General features: G+C 34.3%; 1 protein-coding gene across 1 annotated transcript; it reads right to left on the bottom strand.

The window, feature by feature from the left end:
* Nucleotides 1-247: 247 nt before the first annotated feature.
* Nucleotides 248-18,328, bottom strand: LOC100372442 (uncharacterized). The gene is made up of 5 exons (XM_002740578.4): nt 18,165-18,328; nt 8,866-9,162; nt 4,668-7,169; nt 3,911-4,078; nt 248-3,407 (listed from the first exon to the last, which is right to left on the bottom strand). The coding sequence occupies exons 1-5, from the start codon at nt 18,220-18,222 to the stop codon at nt 3,169-3,171; spliced, it is 3,264 nt and encodes a 1,087-aa protein (XP_002740624.1). The 5' UTR covers nt 18,223-18,328; the 3' UTR covers nt 248-3,168.
* Between the last annotated feature and the right edge of the window lie 4,625 nt (nt 18,329-22,953).

Below are 22,953 nucleotides of genomic sequence, written 5' to 3'. Positions count from 1 at the left end.
AAATTTCTTTTCCAACAAATCTCCCGGCCACCCCGCTATGATTTCAAATGGTAAACCTCTAAAGGCGTTTTAAAGCAGTGATACATACTGGAATACTGGAGTAAAAAAGGGAACTTCAAACACTACATTCCAGTGTTTTAGCAATGGCTTGGTTCAAGTGAAAGTTATAAGGGATAGAGGGGGGGCTACTGCCCCCCCCCCCAGTTTTCAATGGTCAAGCCTAATGAAACTTGTAGACTCAAAATGATTTTACTTCATAAAAACACACCTTTATTGCATAATACGAGTGCATAAAATACAAAAAAACACAAACATTTGTGTGCTCTACAGGGGAGGAAAATAAATTAAGGGGACTACATATATGGTACTAAATAAAAAACAATAATTTAAAATATACTTAAATACTATTGCGATGGAATAATATAATAGTTAAATCAAGTTTTCATAAAAATGGCAGTTACAATTTAAGTCTCTGGAAATAAAAAAAAAAAAAACTTTCTTGGAAGCTTTTTATTGGGAGCCTAAATACCCCCAAAAAGAACTTTTAACTTACTCATGGAAGTCAATGATTTTTGTATGAAAGTACTGTAACTCCTTATTGCAATATATTTCTAATGGCAGTGAATAAGGATCAGGTGCAATATGTAAAAAAAAAGTGACTTTAAATATATAATATACCGGTAACATAACATATCATAACATGGCAGGAGTGGTTACATAATCGTGTATTTTAACGTCTTTGGAATTTATTGTGAACTAGACTGTATTGTCACACACTGCAATATTCAGAGGTCCATTCACCTCTTCATTAAATTAAACTTTGAACTACGATTTGGTTATTTAATATTGGAACATCCCATTCTTAAAGAAGGGGTGGGGTGAGTGGGCAGTTGAACTGGCTATGATTGGCTGATGTGCAACTGGAACAGTTCATTATTATGCGAGAGGGAAGTACTATAATTTTTCTTTGCTCTTTCTTTAAGTACACAAATCTAAATTATTGACAAAATTTCTAAATTTGTTCCTCCGAAAAGTTTCAGTTTAAAATTTACATGAATACTGCAGTGTACATCTGATAATAATAAAATTATAATGACAAGAAATGGCAAGATTGTGTCTCTTAAAAACAAAAATTCGGAATATAATAAAAAAAAATAACTTGAAGCCTGAAATGTCATAACAAAAAAAAAGAACTCAAAATACTAAAAAATAAACAAATTCTATGCACCAAATTTATACGGTGCTATGTAAGTGTCTTTTATATCGAATATTAAGTAAATCATGTTGGATGAGAGATTCACACAGGAATGTGTCTTGACATTTGTGAAAATCAATCGTATACCCTTACGCCTGATCCCTAAAGGTAACACATCCTCACATTTTCTGATGGTACAGCAACAATTTCTAATAGTATATTTCAAATATTTACCAACTTATCTATTTTTGAACATTTTTTGGAGAAAAAAAAAATAATCGAGCAATTCTTGAAGAGTGAATCTGCGCCACCAAAAAGTACCAGGATTAGTGACCTTCAGAGGTTATACACGAGGTCAAATCGGCAGTGAAGTACACACAATATATATTTTAGCAGTGACTCCTTCTTGGCAGGTCTTTGGTAAAATTGTTTAAATAATGTGGCTATGTTTGAACATTGTAAAACTTGTTTTGGTATAAATGGACACAGTCCTCTCTCTCCCCCTCATACCTGGTAATGCATTGCTCATATTTCTGTGGCAAGTTAATAGCAATTTTAAGTTTTCAATACAATTGCAGAGCAAACGTACTTCAAAAGTACTAAGGTTCAAATTAAAAGTTTAAAAAAATCAAACATGACTCAATTCAGGATAATTAAAAAAAGGTGTTAAAATATGAAATCCAACACTGGCAATGCATGAGCTTCTGAAACAGAATTGAGCACCATGAAACGGCCCGTTTTTTTAATTAAAAGGAAGCACTTCTTTGAAATTTACATAATTGACCTTTCACCTGCAATCTACAAGCAAGGGAAAGCTGTTATTGGTAATTAATATGAAGAATAGTAATTGTTAAAAATAATTTTAAATGAAAACTGTAGATTTTAGAAAAACTAACACAAATGTAAAAATCCCTTATGTTACCCTATTGTTCTCCATATCCAATTTTCCTAGTGTTCCCCATTGTTATTATTGTTAGTTTTTATTTTAATATTAATTATTTGGGTTACCATTACTTATCATTAAGTAAATTTCTGGCTAAAAACATTAAAATATGATTGAAGAAATATAATTATAGAACAAGAATGAATGAATAATTAGGTTGTAAAAAAAACAGATTTTTTATTTGTGTTCTGGGTGGCCTTTATGTTAATGAAAGACACCAACCAATCAGAGGTTCAGATTAGCCAACCAATTAAAATGTGGCAAAACACTTTTGTGTTATTTAATTTTGACGGATATAACTGGAATATTTGATTCTGTTCTGGTTGGAAGTTTTAAAATGTGAATGTACAACTTGAGAAAGTCACCCAGACAAAAACAAAAACAAAAACAAATTAAACAATCTTAAAACAAGATTTTAGTTTCTTTAGCATCATTATTGCTTTTGTAAAATATCTACGTAAAACAGCTCATAAAAGGCTATTAAAAAATGCTATGATGTGGCAATTCATAAAATATATATTCAATATATAGCTATATTACTTTGAAGGTATTAGCACCTTGACTGCATCCTCGTAACTGAGTATTATAAGTGGTATTTGTATTGCTAGAGATGGCGGGAATTGTACTCTGACAAATCTTGGAAGCACTCTTTCTCACACACACACACCCACACACGCAGACAGACACGCACACACATGCATAAAAAAAAAAACAAATCATTGTCATTTTTTGTTATTTTAAGTATTGCTTTGACATAATTCTTTGATTGTGAAATCAATCCCAAGATGCAATGGTGTGCAATCTACGACCTTTGACCTATCCCTACATCCTTTCTCCTATCTACATCATTTTTTAAAAAAATAATTTATTTAACTATAAAATCTATAAATTTAGCATATTTACAACCATTAAGTTGTCATGGTAAACAATTGCTTCAGTCAAACGTTAAAAATGGCATGGCAGCTTTTACACAAAGCAATTTTGAATAAAAAAAAAAGTATTCATATAGAACCAGTATTAAACTTGAGAATTAGTCTCGGTAGACCTCGGTTGATGCTTCTTTTTTCAGCTGTCTTAGCGTATCCTCTCGTTTACAGTAACTGTACCTGTGGTTCATATGCTGACTGTAGGATCCTGAGTGTGAAAACTTCTTTAAGCATTTATCGCATTGATAAGGTTTCTCTCCGCTGTGCAGACGTGAATGTTCCATTAGATGATGTTTGTGCTTGAATGCTTTGCCACACTCCTTGCACTGATGGGGACGTTTCCCTGAAAAAAACAAGTCGGAACATATCATGAGTATGCATGTTTGCTGCCCTCTATAGTCAGAATGGTGCATTTATTTGCTGTGGTGGCTTTATTGGTCATCTTGCAGATTTTATTGCAAGTTAAGGGCACTTTTGTCAGTTATCTTGTATATTTCATGGCGAGTTAAGGGTACATCATTTTTAAACATATGTTTATTTTTTCCACAGAGAATTGTTTTTGAAAAGGGGGGAGAAAAACTATTTTTCAAAGTTTAAGTTATCAATGTCAAAATTGTCATATTGAAAAGTAAACATGTATGAAATGGAACACTTCTTGCATTTATTTATGTCTGTCATAGTAACAAGTACCTGATTCACCCTGTGAACAACTTTTTTGCCACATTTTAAAACCTAGATTTTCGAAATAATTGAAACAAAAATTTATTTTTTTTACCAAAAAGCGATCTATGATTTTTAAAGTTTGTTGCGAAGGGATTTTGAGAGGACAATAGAGTATACACCAACCTGAGTGTTCATAGACATGTCTTAAAAGCGAGCTATGTTTCTGAAAAGTCTTGGGGCACTGACTGCAAGCATACATTCCATTAATTGTGCGTGATGATCGGTCTTTGCGCCGTCTTGTTCGACATTCACCAATAGATTCATCCAAACTACCTTCACTCAATGAGTCATCTGAAAAAAAAAATAATTTGTTATTCAACACGTCAAACTATCACTGATTTGTTATGTTCATGCAAACCATATTTTTAGTGGTTTTCATTTTTCTGCCCTTTTACAATGTAAATCTTACTACTGTAAAATACTTTATTTTAGCTGGAATAAATTTTCTCTGAAAAGACTTGGTTGTTTTGTATGGAATTTATTTTTACTGATTTTTGACAAGTTGAATGTAAAATATAGGAAAAGGTATATTCACTGGAGTTTAATTTCACTGAATCATCCCCTCCAGCGAAAATTAATTCCAAGCGAAAATAAAGTATTTTACAGTATGCGGTACTGTGATGTGACAGAATCACCAAATGTAATACACAAGTAAGACCAACCAATCTTGTGGTTATGTTTTTATTCATACACAATATTGCAAAGGGTAGAATGTGGGGAGAGAATACGCACAGCTGTAACAAATTTCAACAAACCCAAGTTTGAGTGGTTGAAAAAAAAGTATTCTCAACTGAATGCAAGAAATGCAGCAATTACTGTTACCATGTATGCTTTACTAGAAGCGCATTTATTTGGTTACCAGCATTGTATCATGACTTACCTCGATGGACAGCACCAGGATGATACGAAGACATGGGATTCGATCCGAGGGAATTTCGTATCTCGTCTTCCGTCATGAAATGTCTCCCAGCAGGCATGATATCTGGAGGGCTTCCCGTGCTCATTAAGCCCAGGCTGTCCATCAACTTCAACTTCTTTGTGGGGCCCTGCGTGGGTGCCGCAGCAGCCAGTAGACTGTTATGCAATCCTGGGTGGTGATGTGCTGCATATAAATGCGGCAGTTCGATAGCATGTGTCAGGATTCTGGCGGCAGACGGGTTATGGGCTTGTCCATTGCAATGAGCTTTGATGTTATTTTCAAAGTATGGTTGAGCCAAACGAGGATCAACTTTAAATGAACTAAAGTAGAAGTCAGGAGTAGTATTTGGTGTGGAATGATAACCCTTCATGTGGAACACGGACCGAGCTGCGTCAAATTGCTGTTGGTGATACTGCGATGTTTGAGGAAATCGTCTCGCTTTACTTGATACTTTTAATTTTTTGGGCATTGAGAGATCAAGCGGCTGCTCATTGTTTTTTGTTCGTTCTTGCGACGGAGGTGAAGGTTCAGACACAATTTTTTTTTTTGTTAAAGCTATTGGTTCATCATGAGGAACATTTTTTTTGGATAAATTCAACCCGTTTTCGCAGGTGTCCAACGGCGGCATGCTCACCATCAAAAGCCCCCCATAATTGCGATTGTCATCAGTTCTAAGTCTATTTGCATACGGTGGTGTTGTCGTAATTTGTAATGGCCTAGCACAATCGGGTTCATCATTTCCCCTTTTCATCTGATCACTTCTGGAAGACTCAATATTGCTATGGTTACTGTCACTTTCATCACTGGAATCAACATGATGACTGTTAACCAATGGGGTGTGATTTTCATCAGCATCATCCTCATCATCATGAGCATCTCTTTCATGTTCAAGTTGTGCTTTCTTGTTTTCAAACCAAGTTTGTATGGCATGAACGGGAAGACCTAATCTTTGCGAGATCTTATCTATGTCATCAGAAGATGGATTTGAAGACATTGCGTAATAAGCACTCAAAGCATGTTGTTGATTTTCTCCTATTAAAACCTTATCAGACTCTTCCTCCTCACATTCCATCAGCTTTTCATTTATCTCAATATTTCTGGAATGCTCTTTGTTTTTCTCCTGCTCCTGCTCCTCCTCGCCCTTTTCCTCCTCCACCTCTTCCTCTTCAAACTCATCTGATGATGAGGCTTTATCATGTGACATTGTAATATCATCAATTTCAGCTTTATCTTGCTGATCATGTGACTGCTTCCTTGACTGGAGGTCATCGTCATTTTGCATGCTAACCACTTCCCTTTGAAAGTTGATATATTTTGTCAAGGAGACATGATTTTTTACTTTCTGCACGTCCTCATTCTCATCACACAAGTAACGTTCATGCTGGTGCAACTCAATTGGGTTGAAAAACATTTCTTGGCAGTATCTACAGGCATTTTTATCTCTTTTAAAATGGATATTTGTAAACGCTTCAACAGCTTTCGCTTCATTTACTTTTCTTAGCGTGTAATCAACTATGTCATAACTTTTCCCCTTTTTATCAACTCGTTTATTTTGATTAACTTGTGGACTCTTAGCAGGAGTTTCTTCTCGTGGAATTTCAGGAATGACAATTTTCTCGGCAGTTTTGACTTCATTCACTGGATCCTTGCTTTCTCTCTCCATTGGAGGCTGCTTTGCTTTCTTTAGTTTCGCCACATTCTTATTTTGTCCCTCCATCTGTTGCCTGGAGACTGTTGCCCCAACGATTTGAAGAACTTTCTTCACAGCATCATTAGGAGGTGATGTTATGGTGATTGATTTATCTTGAGACTGATCATCGGATGTATTGACGTTGATGGACAAAGCATCGTCATCATCATTGGACGGCTTATCAGATTGATCATAGAAGCTACCGGGGATATAATTATGTATATTGTGTGGGCCAGTGACTGGACTCATATCCTCGGAGATGAGTTTAACTGGAGCGGCTTTTGTCGAGAGCAACAATGACGGCATGTATTTGGAAGGTGTACACTTTTTACTACTTATATGAGAACTATAGGAACCTGAATGTGAGAATCGTTTTTTACACGTAGTGCATTCATAAGGTTTCTCCCCGCTGTGTATCCTCAAATGTTCTTTTAAATGGTGTTTATACTTAAAGGCTTTGTGACATTCTCCACACTTAAACTTTCGATTGCCCGTGGAGTGCGTTAACATGTGGCGCTGTAGCCGATAAATATTCACAAATGCTTTGTTACAGATCTCGCAGATTTGATCTCTTCCGGGCATGTGCGTAGCCATGTGACGTTCCAATTGCGACTTGTACGCAAAACTGTAATTGCACTCTGAGCAGGCATAATTGTTTGCGTTTTTTTCGTGGCGGTATTTGATGTGCTCTTTCAAAGACGTGGCTCTCTTGTAGACACGGTCGCAGTATGGACAACTAAGAATGGTATCATCATTGCTTTCACCATTTTGTCCTGTAATATATAAAAAAAGGATAGAAAACATAAGATTTTTACTTTAAAAAAAAAAACTTTTGTTTTTATGGTGCAATTCTTTTGTTTTTATAGACAGTGTTGATAGAGGGCACTGTTTTGATTTTTTTTTAAATTTCAAAAAAAAAAGTCATCAAACAAAAATAATTGCGAGAACACAAGACAAATTTTTGAAGTTATTAAACGAAATATCATATCAAAAATTCATTAACGCTTTTAACAAGAATCGAAACATGTATGAAACTAAAACCAATTTTCCATTGGTTATAATTCAATACCTATTGCAGACATTATAAAGTATCTCGTATATTAATAGCTACATAAACAACGATGTCATTTTCTATTATTTATTGCTGGCATTTTGACAAAAAAATAATCCCAGAATTGTATAAGATTTCAGGATCTGTGTAGGTAATGCTATCCGCTGGCATCCTGGCATGAGATTTCAATCGTCTCTGAGGCCTCACGTCTCACTGCTATGAAGCCACACCTTGGTACTAACTAAAATAAACAGGTGATGTACATCAAAATAGTGACTGAATCACGGATTACAACATCTGATAGATGTCAAAGGCCATTCACACTGGACCAAACCATACAAACCGAGGGGTGGTTCAATTAAAACCAAAAATGAAGTCAGTTCAAATTTTCACAAGCTTAATTACAAGTACAGAGAAGCAAGATACAAACAATATGATGTGTACCTTGCTCTAGAAGGGAGATAGGTTTGTTTTCTGTTTTTTTTAGACCAAATTGGGTCAGAAAGTGTTCTTTGTTTAAAACATTTGTAGCTGATTTATGGAGACAAGAGCGGTGGAGAGACAGGTACCAGTGTAATATAAACAATATGGAGTCAGAATGGTGAGAGCATCTTGTCAACATTTATCCTCCAAGTCATGGGGTCTGGTTTCAATATAAACATACAAGTCTATGAAGCTTTTTTATCACCTTAACTAGGCTATACCTCTAAACACATTGAAAAAATTAGTCTGTCCTGGTTGTTAACATTGAAATGTGTCATAAAAAGAAAGAGAGAGAAAAGCTGTTCCTGTCTCTGCAATACCTCCCTCATAAGGCTGACAGTGGGGAAAATATCTAAATCTAAATTATTTAAACATTGATTCAACCTTGTTTTGTCAAGACATGCAGTTTAAAAAGAAAGGTCATTTGATTGTTCGGATGTTTGTTTCATTATTGAAATATTCAACACAAATTGGCATGGCGCCGAGAATTTTCAACAAACACAAAAAAAAACATCACATGGAATTATTGTTTCAGTGGGGCTGGGTTGGATCTTTGAACCTCAGGTAGAGAGGGAAAAAATAATCAAAAAATAAAAAGAGGGCACCATCCGAGAAAGGCATTAAAAGTTACAAAAATGCTACCATAAAATTTGTCGAAATTTCTCACATCAGGTAATTAAAAACGTCAAATATTATGAAAGTTTCGAATTACGACAAGAATTTCGCTTCAGGATGCCTCGAGACATGGACACAATAATTGAAGTCTGTATGGGCATTCTCTTTGGTCCTCAGCACAATTTAACCTGAGTGTTGTTTTTCACCTATCACCGGAGGTGGCATTTGGCTCGAATTACTTTTTCAAACTCTGCCGACTTTCTTCCTGTGTGAACAAGCATACAGTAGACAGCTGTGATTCATATATCATCAGTACCAACCTGACGGGTCGCTATTCTCATCATCCGGCGCCTCGGGATAAATTATTGCTGTATCGCCTCGACTGAGGTACTCTTGTAGATTCAAGCCTGCTCTTCCTCCTCCTCCTCCTCCACCAGGTGCTGCACATTCATCTTCCCCAAGTTCTTTATTGCTTTGATAACCATCATCACCATGGTAACTACCATCATTGCTGCTCATCTCATCCTGATTCAGTTCGTTTTCATTGCTATGGTAACCGTCACTATTGTTGTTTTCTTTGTTGCACTTTTCTTCAGCTTCGTTCTCTTCAAGAAGTTCTGAAGAATAAAAAAAATAAAATCATGAAAAATTAATTGAACATTACTGCATAGCGAAGGAGTTAGGCGGATTGATAAACTCACTCAAAAGATAAAAAAAAAAATACTTTATATTGTGGATTAGGTAAATTTCTTCCTTTTCATACAAACAAATGCAAAACTGCAAGTGTCAAGAACAGTTTCTGGCTTTGAATAAAGTTATAGTAGATATGATAAGAAGAAATTTAATGAAGAGACAAATAAAGAAGTTTTTAACAACAAATAATCTCACTAATCTGCATAAAAAAGTAAAATTGCGAGAACCACTCCTATAAAATATGCACAATTACCACGCAGAATTCACGGGTCACAGAGCTAGCGACCATCGACACCGAAACTATGACTCTCCACAAGAACATTTAAACGGACAATTTATGTATCATCACAACTTTGCTAATAAAACGATTTTTAGAGATTGACATTACTACCAAGAAACAAACATCAGTGACACCATAGACTAGTATGTAGTCCCAGTGGACATCGCATTCATGGCTATAAAATAGATTTCTTAACCTTCACCTGTTGGTCAGCATCAAATTTTGTAAGGGACAGGCAATGATTTATGAAGACGGGGTAAAAAAATTAATTCCTCAATCAGTGTGTACTGTAAAATACTTTACTTTCACTGGAATATATTTCGCTGAAAAGACTTTTTAGGTGTGTTATATGAAATTTATTTTCACTGATTTTTGGCGAGTTGAATGTAAAACATTTTATTTTCACTGAATCATTCTTTCTTTCTAACAAAAAATTAATTCCAAGTGAAAATAAAGTATTCAACAGTATATTCATTAGTCTATTAGCATCTTTTAGAGAAACACTACATGTTGCAATTTTAATACATTTATTTCAAAATCATCAATATTTTGTTAATTTTGATAGGTAGTTTCAATCCAAAAAATGGATAATTGTTAATGTTTTCAAAAAACATGGAGATAATTTTCTATTATTACATGTGGCGAGATATCCCTGAGAAATACTTGTTTATTTGAACCAAATCTCTCGCAACAAAATGTTGGTGTAAATTTTTCCATATTTTGATTTATGTATTTTTCTTTCATATTATTTAGGATTTTGGGGAGATTTTGGATATAATTTTTATTATTGATTACTGTAGATGAAAAATGTTATTTTCTAGTAGGTGGCAACTTTATACACTGGGCTCTATGAGGGAATTAACAAAATTAATCTTTACAAATTTGTCAATAGGTTATCTATAAAGATGGAGAAAAGCGTCCAAATTCCCTAAAATTATAATATTAAGTAACGATATTTTCGTCAGAATCCTTAAACTGACATGAGTAGTAGAAAATTTTGTTTGCAATAAGTCTTCCCATCTTTGATGTGGTTTCCACCTTTAACCGATGCTGTGAAAACTACACTGATTCAACATCAACCCCAGGAGAAAATATCGGTTGTTCCCTTGGCTATAAAAGCGGCTCCACTTAGACTGGTTATCTTGTAAACTTTCCTTGGTTGTTTTCTTGGTCTGTCTACAAAATTCATTAAATCAAACCGTAAAACATGTTCTCTGATACTCGGCGAACATGAAGTGGATAACACATAATGTAGGGGTGCTTGTTTAATGATCTTTTTCTCCTAATTTAAATATTAAGATTAACCCTTTGCTTTAAGTACTTTCACCACCTTCACAAAAGTTCCCAGCGTAGTAGTTCCAATTTTTTTTTTTAAGTTTGATTAAAAATTTCAACTAATTGGAAATTATGTTCATTTTGTTGGAAACAAAGAAATGTTGCATTAGAATTTGGGCATGAAAAATTATAACACGTTTTTGGTCAGATTTCCAATCTCTACAGGTGCTAAAAAAAACACTAATTTCTTCAATGAAGTGTAGTGGTTTTGTCCTTATACACTTTTTAAAAAAGCATACAGACCCAAGTTGAATAATATAAAAAAAAAAAAAACTTGGGTAAAGTTAGCCAAAATTCTATCTACCATTATATTTTCAGTGCAATCAATTATGTTTTGAAGAGCATTCACAAATTTTTGCAAAGCCATGATGACTAAATTTATGTTCAAATTTTGTGACTGCCCTCGAGTCGTGAAAATGCACCGCTCATGAAATTAAATTTACAGTGTGACAAATTTGAGTGCAGTGTGACACGACCGTTGATTTGGACATGGTTTTAGCAGTTATATCATCACACTGAAAACCATCACTTCGAGGATTTTTTCTGATTACATATTTTATGCCATTTGTGAAGAAAAAAAATAATTTTCGAGAAAGTCACTCACACTTTTATTTTCACTGCTACAAATTTTTTTTTACTGAAAATTTGTTTCTTGCAAAATTTAAACTGTTAACAGTAGCGTATGTGAATAATCTGACATTGAAAACAGACTGTATGTCAATCAATTCTACAGTACCGATACATTTCGGTTTTAGGGTGAATGTGTTCCATAAGTGAAAAAAATTACTTTTCATGGTCTGATGGTATTGTGAGAACGTCCCTCTTTGACCTAATATTTTCATACAGGTTGTTTTCTCTATCTTCTTCGTACCTACACATAATTAAGTTAATAATACCAATCATGGTTGTGTTTATTACTGCAATAATGCATTCAAAATTCAAAAAACAATATTTTGTATACTAAAATAATACAACCTGAAAAACTAATCGGTCATCACAGTAACATTAAAATGTATATGCAACATACATAACAAATAATGGCCATAAACTCCGATGATTTAACAATGAATGAATATAATCATTTACAGATATTGTTCAAATTGTAACATTTTATTAAACCAGGTTGTCATAGCTAAATCAATGCATACAACTCATTTCACTAAAAATTTTATAGATACGCAAAATTTTTTTTATATTCAACCAATTTCAGTTTTCATATCTCATTAAAATTGCCAAAAAAAAATCAGTTAGTTTTATGTATTATTTATATTCGTTGTAACATCTGACACAGGTACCTGCATGTTCGTGTGTGTGTGAATTGTCCTTCATAATGGGAATGAATACAACATGTAATTTGCATATTGCCAACACTTCTTCAGGTGCATTATGGGAAAAAAAGCAACCATATTGTAATTGTATCACCAACCAACAATTGTTAATCACTTAGTAGTTGTACTTATTTGCATAAATTTTGAGCCATTAATTTATTTCTTGAATCAACGGGTGGGAAAAATTTAATTTCATGTAGACTTTTTCAGACATATTTGAAAAGTTACTCAAGCCGCATTTCTCTAGATCCACAATTTTTTGTCTGAATCCACCAACATTATCGTCGTGATCTGAAACGCGTTTCAGAATTTTGCGCACAGAATACGAAAATAAAGCAACTACTGAAAAAGAATTCACTTGCAAATTTGCGTTGCCATATATACGTGTACCGACTTGTCAAAATATTTATTCCAACAACAGTTGGAGCTGAATTTCAATAAATAAGTATACAGTTTGGAGAGAAAAAAATATTTAAAAAAGATTTGTTGATGCGAGTCAAGTGAGACAAGCATATATTTAATGTACGGGCAGGTGCAACTGAAGACATTATTAATAAGGAACATGCGATAGCCATACAAATACAGACTCCATGGCTATGTTCCATGCATTTTGAAATTCAAGGTAAAAAGCTTGGAGTCTGCGATTCACCCTAAGGAGTCATTCAGTCCAGACTAAAAGACGACATGAACTAAGTTTAAGTCAGCGCTATTTTTATATTACCTGAACACCTGAATTACTACTGTTCAGTCATTAATTCAACACAAATTTTGACATTTTTGTTTTTGAGTTGAAATTATTAAAAAAAAAAATTTTTTTAAATTATTCTGTCTGAAATTAACAAAAATATTACAAGAATTCTATCTCAAAGAATGAGTAACGTTGAAACTGTTTTTTTAAGAAGATTTGTCAATCCAAATGCCAATTCTATATAAAAAGCTCTGAATCGTGTGATTAATTTGAAAATGGATTATAATTAAAGATGTTAATTCAAGACGTGTATTTTGCAGCCTTCACTGGAAGACATAACCCACATGGATGACTCAAGGTTACCTTCCAGGAAGGGGGCCAAGGGGAAAAAAGAAAATGTTTTCTCTTTTTTAAAAAAAAATTTACCTTGGGAGTAAACTTTCATATAAATGCTGTTCAAACCTCACTTTCAAATGTTTCAACTTTAAAACATTTAGAAAGTTTATAGTTTACAAATTACACTTTTCATAGGCATTCACTTATATTTACAGCAACCTGATGTAGGTATTAAGGACAGAGACAATCTGAAGTCAAGACTTGATACAACGTCTCAAATTACGCACTTATTTAGCAGTCTATATGTAATATACCACGTGGAGCGTGGTACGCAAACCCATTATGACCAGTCATAGGTATGGATGACTCAAGACTTCATGACGAAAGATAAACCGGATGATCTAACGTACCAGGATGTTTGTCTTGATTGTTTTACCTTTAGACGTAATTTACTCAAACCGAACGTCATCAAGGGAAAAAAGCTCACTTGTCACTGATTAAAGTTTCGCAAATCTTGGAAAACTTTATTATCACATCAATCCAGGATATTTGCTTGATGAGGAAAGAACAAAAGTTTATTCCACACATTTAATAAAACTGTTCCGCTTAAAATTGGAGACGTATAATAGGTACATTATAGATGTAATTTCATTGAGTTTGTCAGAATTTAGTCAAATATTCCCCGAAATTTTGCTCAGAACAACTATTTTATCTAGAGTGGAAATACGTTGTCAATATATTATAGCTACATCTTGAATTAACAAACCATACAAAGTAGATAAAATAGCTAGACCTTGAATTAACAAACATAAATTAGCTAAAATATCATGCTAAAAAGCATATTATCACTGTAAAATACCTTATTTTTTGTACATGTATGAAGTTTATTTTCACTGATTTTTGATGTGTTGGATGTAAAATATAAGAAAAAAAAAGTATTTTTGTTGGATTTTATCTCCACAGATGTAATATTTCACCGAAAATAGCTAAAATAAATTTCAAGTGAAAATAAAGTAATTTACAATAGTGTGATACAATCCATTAATACAATTCACTAATCAAAATACCAAAACAAACTACTTAATCCAGAGGAAGGATTAAAAGTTGGACAATTCAGAACTAGCTGCAATGTATTTTATTTTTATACAGAGAATAATATAATAAGCCTTTAGTTGGATTGGTATTGAAACTTTGTGTTATTGAGATGTGCTCAAATTCCAATGGCGATGGCAGATAAACACACAATTTGTTCATAACATATCTATCATAATATTTGATGCTGTCTTAGAAGAGATCTACAGCACCAATTGTTTGACGATGCATGACTTTTCCAGATTAGCCATCCTCATTTTGGACATTTTTCCCTTCCATTCTAACTAAATGATTATCTTTTTCTACTTTTGAATCCCAAAATTACAATCATTTGTTATCGAAGATTTTTTTCCCTAGATCTGACCCCTGTGAAAAATGTATATACACCTATAGAGATATAAAATGAATTTGTCATTTATAACAAACATGTTTATTTGCAAATCAGAAATTAACAAAATACACAAGCCAAGAACAAAAGCATTGCACAGATTCAAAAACATTCTTTTCTATTGGTTTGAGACCAGCTGATGCCAGCAGAATTTGGAACATTGTACAGACAGTGTTATTATAAAAAAAAATGAAATGAAAAGGTGTTTTTTTTAATATATAATTCAATGCCCCTCCTCTATTTGCTGTATCTGGTCATTCCTTATACAATTGCAATGATAAGCCCGACAAAAAACAAGCAGCCTGTCGGCTGAGATAGCTCCGCTGTTAGCAATGCACATGGCAATTAAAGAACAGAAGATATCATTAGAAAATGAACAAATCTGAGAGAGGTCCACATGTAGTACCTATATATGTAATATCAAAGCAATTGGACTTGCGGTTTTTAACAAGAAGTTGAAAATATCACTTTTTACCAAAAATGACAAAAATATTCACCAAAATTAGAGAATTAAATATATCATCACAAAATGAACAAATCTGAGAGAGGTCCACATGTAGTACCTATATATGTAATATCTAAGTAATTGGACTTGCGGTTTTCAACAAGAAGTCAAAAATATCACTTTTTACCAAAAATGACAAAAATATTCACCAAAATTAGAGAATTAAAGATATCATTACAAAATGAACAAATCTGAGAGAGGTCTACCCAAGGTACATATACACCAAGTATCAAAGCATTCAGGCTTGTAGTTTTCAAGAAGAAGTCGAAAAAGTAAAACATTGACACGGACAACGACTGACAATCACTCATATGATAAGCTCCGCTCGACAAAGTCGACAGCGGAGCTAAAAGTGGCTGCTGTTACAAGATCTGTAAAAGTTTTCTTCAAGAATGTTATTAATTGCTATATACAAAATTATTTCACTTTTCTGTGACGCAATATTGAAGATTAAATACTGCAGGAATCTAAAAAAAAATAATTCTTTTATATTATACACTTCATATTTAAGTTTTATTTGATTTTGATTCAAGAACCAAACCTATTGTTTCTAAAGACAGATGTACTAAAGAGCTCAGCGGATTTGATTACACCAAGAGTGTCTAAACGCCAGGTCGGTTTGCAGTGAAACAAGATGAGATGAGACCTCAGGCTGCAGTATTCCAAACATGTAGTCTGCTGATAGCATCTCAAAAATGCGGCCGGAATGCCAGCACATCAGCTGTTGCAAAGGTAAAAGGTATTAAGCGAAGACTCTCGGCAGGAGACTTGCAAAATAACAGAACTGCTAATAAAAATATCACCATGGGGCAAGTTTTCTGACTCAGTACTTTCTTGCTGAGGTGGAAAAAATTGTTCTTCCTGACTTCACTGCGGAGGTTCTAAAGTGGACACACAGCCCAAGTGAATCAAACTTAATACTACTACTGAGTCTATAGACGCAGAGCTTATTTATCCAATAAGCCAATTACAATATAAACACTTTAAACAAAAGGAGATGCTGGTATTTAAACTGTCTGAATTACTTGGTGGTATTGCTAGATAAGGCACTACAAATGCGCTAAATTTCTTAAATACATGATTATAACTGCAAAGGTTTGAAATCACAATCTACTCTCAGGGCCCCTGCAATCTAAACAAGCTGGTCAAGGCAGTCAGGTAGTCTACCGATTTATTTTTACTGTTGTGTGATCGGTGTCTTGTTACACTGCTTAAACCTAACAAACATATCAAAAACACATCAAAACTTGGCAACTTCATTTTTTAAACAAAATTGTATTTTATAAAAGGAATAGACAAGAAGAAAGAAAAAGTGGGGCAAATCCATCAGGTAAAGGGGAGGGTAGGCACTTTTCTAATAAGGATGTTTCAATATTCAAAAGTCCAGTAAGAAATTTTAAGTGAAGTCCACATAACAGATAACAAAAATAAGGTATTTGAATTAAGAAATTTGAGAGGCTGAAATTCCTAATTATGTTATGCACATGTAGCACCTGCTGGGTTCTAAACAATACTTCTGACATCTGGCTAAATGGAACTTACATCAATTACCACCACCCCCCAGCAGCCAAGGTTTGAAACAGTGTCCTGTAACTGTATATCTTACTCGGAAAATGCGTGAATGTGGGAAAAGGATGTAAACTGTGATGCGAGTGAGGTGTTTGAAGCTGTTACATTGGGGTGATGTGAAAGTGACTAAAAGTTGTGATTAACCGGAGTTTCCTTAAAGGGTGCCTTTTCATTGAATTAAGTGCCGTGAAAGCACCGCTACTGAATGCTGTGTCTATTGAAGAATAGACCACGTCGTTTGCATATACCTTCCTTTGTGAACAGAAGAGCAAAAAAAAAAAAAAAGAGAGAAAAGTAAAATAAACGATTATGCCTTTATATTTTTTCACTTTCGGTCATATTAGCACCTTCACATTTGCGTACATAAACTTTGCTGCGTCAGCGAGTGATGATATGCTGGGGCGCACTTCGAGTAATTCGTTACTTGCTTCGAGTCGTAGGGGGAAAGGTGTTGTTGGAAGGTGCCATCTGTCCCGAATCAATAGGTTGGGTTTACAAAGGACAACAGCAGTAATCACTGAAAATCCAGATAAAAAGAAAACAAACAACCGCCACGGGAAGTCCAGTTGAAATCGCGACTAAATGACCACTTCGAGCGAGCCAGGTATCGGCTAATAAAAATAAAAAATACCGGGAAACGAGGCCATTGTTGCTTGATGGGACGATTTTAATGATGATTTAAAATTGGTCAGCTTGCCTGTAGGTTTGTTGCATAAACACAGAGGTGCATTGTCCGAACTCTCACCTAAATTTAAACGATAGAACCGAAAACATCTCCTACAACATCGGGCAGTGAGCTTAAGTAAAACGCGATCGTATATTCCACGTGAAAAAAAATGAACGTGTTTGAAAATGATGGAGGAAATTACCGGAGCTAGAAATAAAATTCAAACAGCCTGTGTGATTATACGGCCACGTTTTCTCTTTGTTAACACCTGCAATAGATTAATTATACATTCGGCTTTCCCCTGTCATTGTTCAGCGGGCTATGTCATTGTGCTAAAGATGCAAGCCATCGCCACTTCTGATCGGGAAAGCTGAAACGTTCGAAAACAGACTCCCCTTCAGATCAAAAGGTAACACTCGGTAAATTAAAGAACCAAAATGTTTCTCCTGTTTCACAAGTGTCGTTCCATCCTTTTTTCCTCATCGACGCATCCAACAAACAGCATAGAAAGACACAATGATGATCGAACATGCACTGTACATAAACGTACGTACGCATTGCCGCTCAGGTACGATACACATGAAAGTGTACGCAGCGGTGAACAATGTGTATACAACGCGCACCTCAGAAACGAACCTCAAAACTACGCGCAAAACTATTTCTCCGCGATAAAAGTTGACACTTACTTTTAACTAAAGATGGACTGTGAATCGGTATGATTATAAAACTATTCGTTACCTTTTTTTCGTCTCGGGTTCGCTTGTTTTCTGCGTGTACACCTGGGTCCCTCCGCCATGTTCCGTTTCAATGAGTTGATTGAGAGAAACTTAACGCATGCGCAGCTTACCTTGTTGACGTCATTGATGGGAGTTCCTCGTCATTTCGTACTTGCCAGTCCCACTTTATATTTTGATAGGTGGATAATGTTAACACCATCTGGAATACGTTTACATTACGCGGAATTAACAGAGGTGCTTAAATTCTGAAAAATACAGTGTCTTAGTTCTTTATTTTTAAACCTTCGCAATATGTACGCAAATATATGTCGTGTTTATATCATGCGGTATTTTATGCAAATCCACGCCAGGTGTGCGTAGTCGCTTTGTCTGTATTACTGCGATTCGCGACAAATTTTACATTCACGGATCACCACAGCAACGAGAGGGGCTTGGAAAGCTATCCTCGTAAATTTGAGTAATATTGTATATCCCCGTGACCGAATTTAACAGCAGGTTATGCCCATTCGACGGCTTGTACGGACTTATTTATGGGTACTCACACCTGGACTTGTGCGGAAGGATAGCACTCCGAACGGTTCATTGGATGCCAAGCTTCTGCATATTGGAGTCGATTGTTGACCATGTCTCGTCGAAAACAGGCCGCACCTAGGTCTATTAAACGTAAGTTGACTTTTTCTGCGCGATCGTAACAAAATGTGCTTCAGCGGTACACGTGAAATCGTATTTCAAAGCGATGGAGATCGGCGAATCGAGCTTACAAATCACGAAACAAATGCCTGCCTGGCTTCTTCGTCACAGATTGTTACTGATTGGCTGCCATTTTGAATACATAATGAGTTGTCCCAGGTTTCCCCACTGCACTGTTAGTACGTGTACACAGAGTTCATATGTGAAATTTACATACTCACAGCCAAGTAACAAGTACAGCATAATTTATTTCCGTAAACATATTTGTTGTGATTTGAGAAAAATTGAGAAATCCAATATCAATATAGAAATAGTGAATTCATTTTCATCATTTTACCTAGTGTTATTAAAGTGTTTTAATTTTCCAAACCTTACAAACCTTAATTTTTTTTTAAGGAGGGAATTGAGGTAATAAGTTTTTATCTTTCTTCCTATTTCACAAATTTCATATCAATCATACCTATAATTAGTACTAACAATTTAGATGAAAAGTGTTAAAAATCTACATAATAATTATGTAAAAATGTTGGTGTGTGAAATACTGTAAAATACTTTATTTACGCTTGGAATTTATTTTTGCTATTTTCGCTGAAGAGATGATTCAGTGAGAATAAAATCCAGCAAATATACCCTTTTTCCTATATTTCACATTCAACTCATCAAAAATCAGTGAAAATAAATACCATACAAAACACCCAAAAAGCCTTTCAGCGAAAATTAATTCCAGCTAAAATAAAGTATTTTACAGTAGTTTAAATTATATAGTAGCTATGTGTACTAGCTCTATCCCTTTCATATCTATCACATTAAAATAAAAAAATCAGAAATTTTATATTTTTTCTGAAATTTTTTTAAAATTTTTTATTATATATTATAATTATGTTTAATTAAACTCACATTTAATTAATTTTCTGATTAGGTGACATCTTGAAGTGAAAACTGATTTGGATGTTTATAAAGTTACTTGTAATGTATCAGTAATCGATAGGTGGCAGTTATATTGTCAGGGGTGAATTATTTGAAAAATGGGTGGGGGTGGGGTTACTTGGAACATCAAAGTCAGGATATATTTGTTGACTCCTGTGTGTCTGTATATGTGTGTGTTTGTCTGTGTCTGTCTGTTCCACTGATATCTCAAGAATCAAATGTTGGTTTTTGATGAAACTTAATACATAGATGCTCCTGGCTAGTTTTTGGTTGAAATCCGTGCATATTAATTACCTAAGGGACAACATCAAAAGTTCAATGTAGGATAAAAAACTTAATTCCTTTAGTTTTTTCCCAAACCCCCTTATCCCCCACTGAAACTTAATTGATAAATATTGACCATGGCGTCAGACTACATTCACCATTAAATACAAATTGATAATCCGACAGTAGTATGGCATAGCAGTTGGTTGTCGGGGAGGGGGGGGGGGGGTGTATAAAAAGACTTTACACTCGGACCAAACCATTTTCTCATCTTGAATGTGTTTTTTTCATTTTCTGTTATTTCTGTCCATGATTGGATAGAAAAAAAAAGAATTACAAATACTTCAAAAAAATGTTGACTTCATTAAAAAATAAAATCGTTTTTGTAGGATGGAAACTTTTTGAGGTCAAACCCCCCCCCCCCCACCCCTAAACTAAAGCAAATAAGTTTTTTATCCGACATCGATCTTTTGACGTTGTCCCTAATTTGCATGATAATTCACCAATTTTGTAGCTGTTTCATGACTGTTCCACTGATATCTAAAGAACCGCTTAATGGATTTTGATGAAACTTGGTACAATGTACATTGATGCTCTGGGAGATTGTGCAGACCAGATTAGTTTTGGGTAAAATTCCATACATATTAATTATCTAATTTGCATAATGATTAGTCACTTTCAAGTATGTTTTAAGTACTAATCATTACATTTCAGTGAAACTTGGTAGGTAGATGCTCTGGGACTATGCACAGACCTGATTAGTTTTGGATTAAAATTTTTTCATATTATCTAATTTGTATTATTAGCCAATTTTCGGATTTTACTCAGATATCTCAAGTTCTAAGCACATTTCAATGAAACTTAGTACATAGATGGTCTGTGATATTGTGCAGACCATATTAGTTTTACATTAAAAACTGTGCATATTAATTACCTGATTTGCATAATAATTTGTCAGTTGTTAGCTTTTCAATCAATATCAATATGAAACTTGGTACATATGTGCCATGGAACAATACACAGACCTAATTAGTTTTGGGTTGAAATCCATGCATAATAATTGCTTAATTTGCATAATAATTACCCAATTTTCTACCTATATCTCAAAAACTAATTATTGCATTTCAATAAGACTTGGTATATGAAGTGGGTGTTTTGTATGGAATTTATTTTCACAAGTTGTTTTTGTTTTGACAAGTTGAATGTAAAATATAGGAAAAAAAGGTATTTTCGCTGGATTTTATTTTCGCTGAATCCATCCCTTCAGCGAAAATAGTGAAAATTAATAATTCCAAACGAAAATAATTCATTTTACAGTAACTTGCAGATAATGCAGCTAGGTTGATACAGCAGCCAACAAAAATGATTGAGTATGGGATATAATGGTTAGAATGATCACAGTTTCAAAATGAGTGACTAACGTTTCCATACATAAAAAAAGTAGTGTAACATTGAGGAAACTATGGTTACTGTATTTCCTGTTTTAGTAGTGCATGCACTTACGTAAATGATAGACTTATCTGTGGACCAAATAAGCTGTATTTTAATGATTGAATACCTGCAATTTTTGGGTTATACAAGGTATATACAAGGTTATGCATTTGTATTGGAACAAATGAAGTACAGATCTGGTTACTGAGATAGCGCAATGGTTAGTTATCTAGGAACTGTCACCAGGCAACAAAATATTCTAAAAAATCACTACAGGTCTATAGTTTACCTCCTGCATACATGGCGTGTACAAGCTTAATATTCCTGGCCATTATTATGCAAATTAGCTGCACTTTTAGTCCTGTCAGTAAAGAAAATGCATCTAATTTGCATAATAATGTTTTTTTTTAAACTTAATTTGTTTTTCATATTGTAAACAGAGAATGCAACTTGTATTCTATAAGTTTGCGTGAATATAACATCATCAATTAATCTGTAATCAAATTAAATACAAAAGTAAATGTTTTTCATTTTGTATGAGCTTCTTTATTCTTTGCGTGTGAGATCACAAGTGTGCCACCTTGCACTGTTCTATATGCTAGAGGTATTGTGGACTTTTGAAAAGGCACCAGTACGACCGCCATTACGTTGACAGTATTCATAATACCGAACATGCAAAGAATATATAGGCTATGTGTGGATTTCTGGAGATATTTATTTTTGATAATATCCAACAAGTGATTAAGGGATTGAGTTATGTTTTTAAAATCGCTTCAAAATGGTATGGATTGGCAGAGTGATAATTAGATGTGGGTCTTGATTTTTTGGAGTGGAGTGGAATGATCATTCGTCTTAGAAAACAAGATATTCTGTTTTTCATAGTTACCATCTTGTACTCACCCTTGGTCCCATAGTTTCAGTTTGGAACGTTTGTTTACCATTTTGACTTTTGACATACTCCACCCCTGCCATGCATCAATCTGTCTAATTATTCTAAGACTTCGGTATAGAAAGTTGGACCGATAGCTGAATTTAGGTTATTTACAACAGCTGGACCTTTCTGAACAACACACTTTAAGTTACGCAGTGCTCCAGTCGGTATCATGACCTCATCGACGAAATTTGCAAAAATAACTAATTTTTATCCATTAAATCGCAGTTTTAGAACCATTCCAAATAATTCAGCATGTGATAAATCTGGATTTTGGATTTACGTCACAGTGGTGTTCAGACCTTGCATGTTTGTAAACATAGCGACTGGTAGGTAAGGTAGGTCTCTGAGGTCTAAGGCTGTGAACAGATAAGATTTAGAGTCAAAACAATGATTTCAATATTTGTGCATAGATATCTGATGGGAAGCACGTCAGATGGAACGCTCCTGAACGAAGCCATCGAATCAAGGGCATACTACTAGTGGGTTAACCAAACTATAATTGACTCATTTATGTTACACTTAGGTATTAAAGAGCTTGCATTTG

The sequence above is a fragment of the Saccoglossus kowalevskii genome, chromosome 21, assembly GCF_978046115.1.
Source record: "Saccoglossus kowalevskii chromosome 21, keSacKowa6.1, whole genome shotgun sequence".
In the NCBI taxonomy this organism is placed as follows: domain Eukaryota; kingdom Metazoa; phylum Hemichordata; class Enteropneusta; family Harrimaniidae; genus Saccoglossus; species Saccoglossus kowalevskii.
The sequence above is the reverse complement of the archived record's forward strand: the minus strand, read 5'-3'. Positions and strand labels throughout refer to the sequence as shown.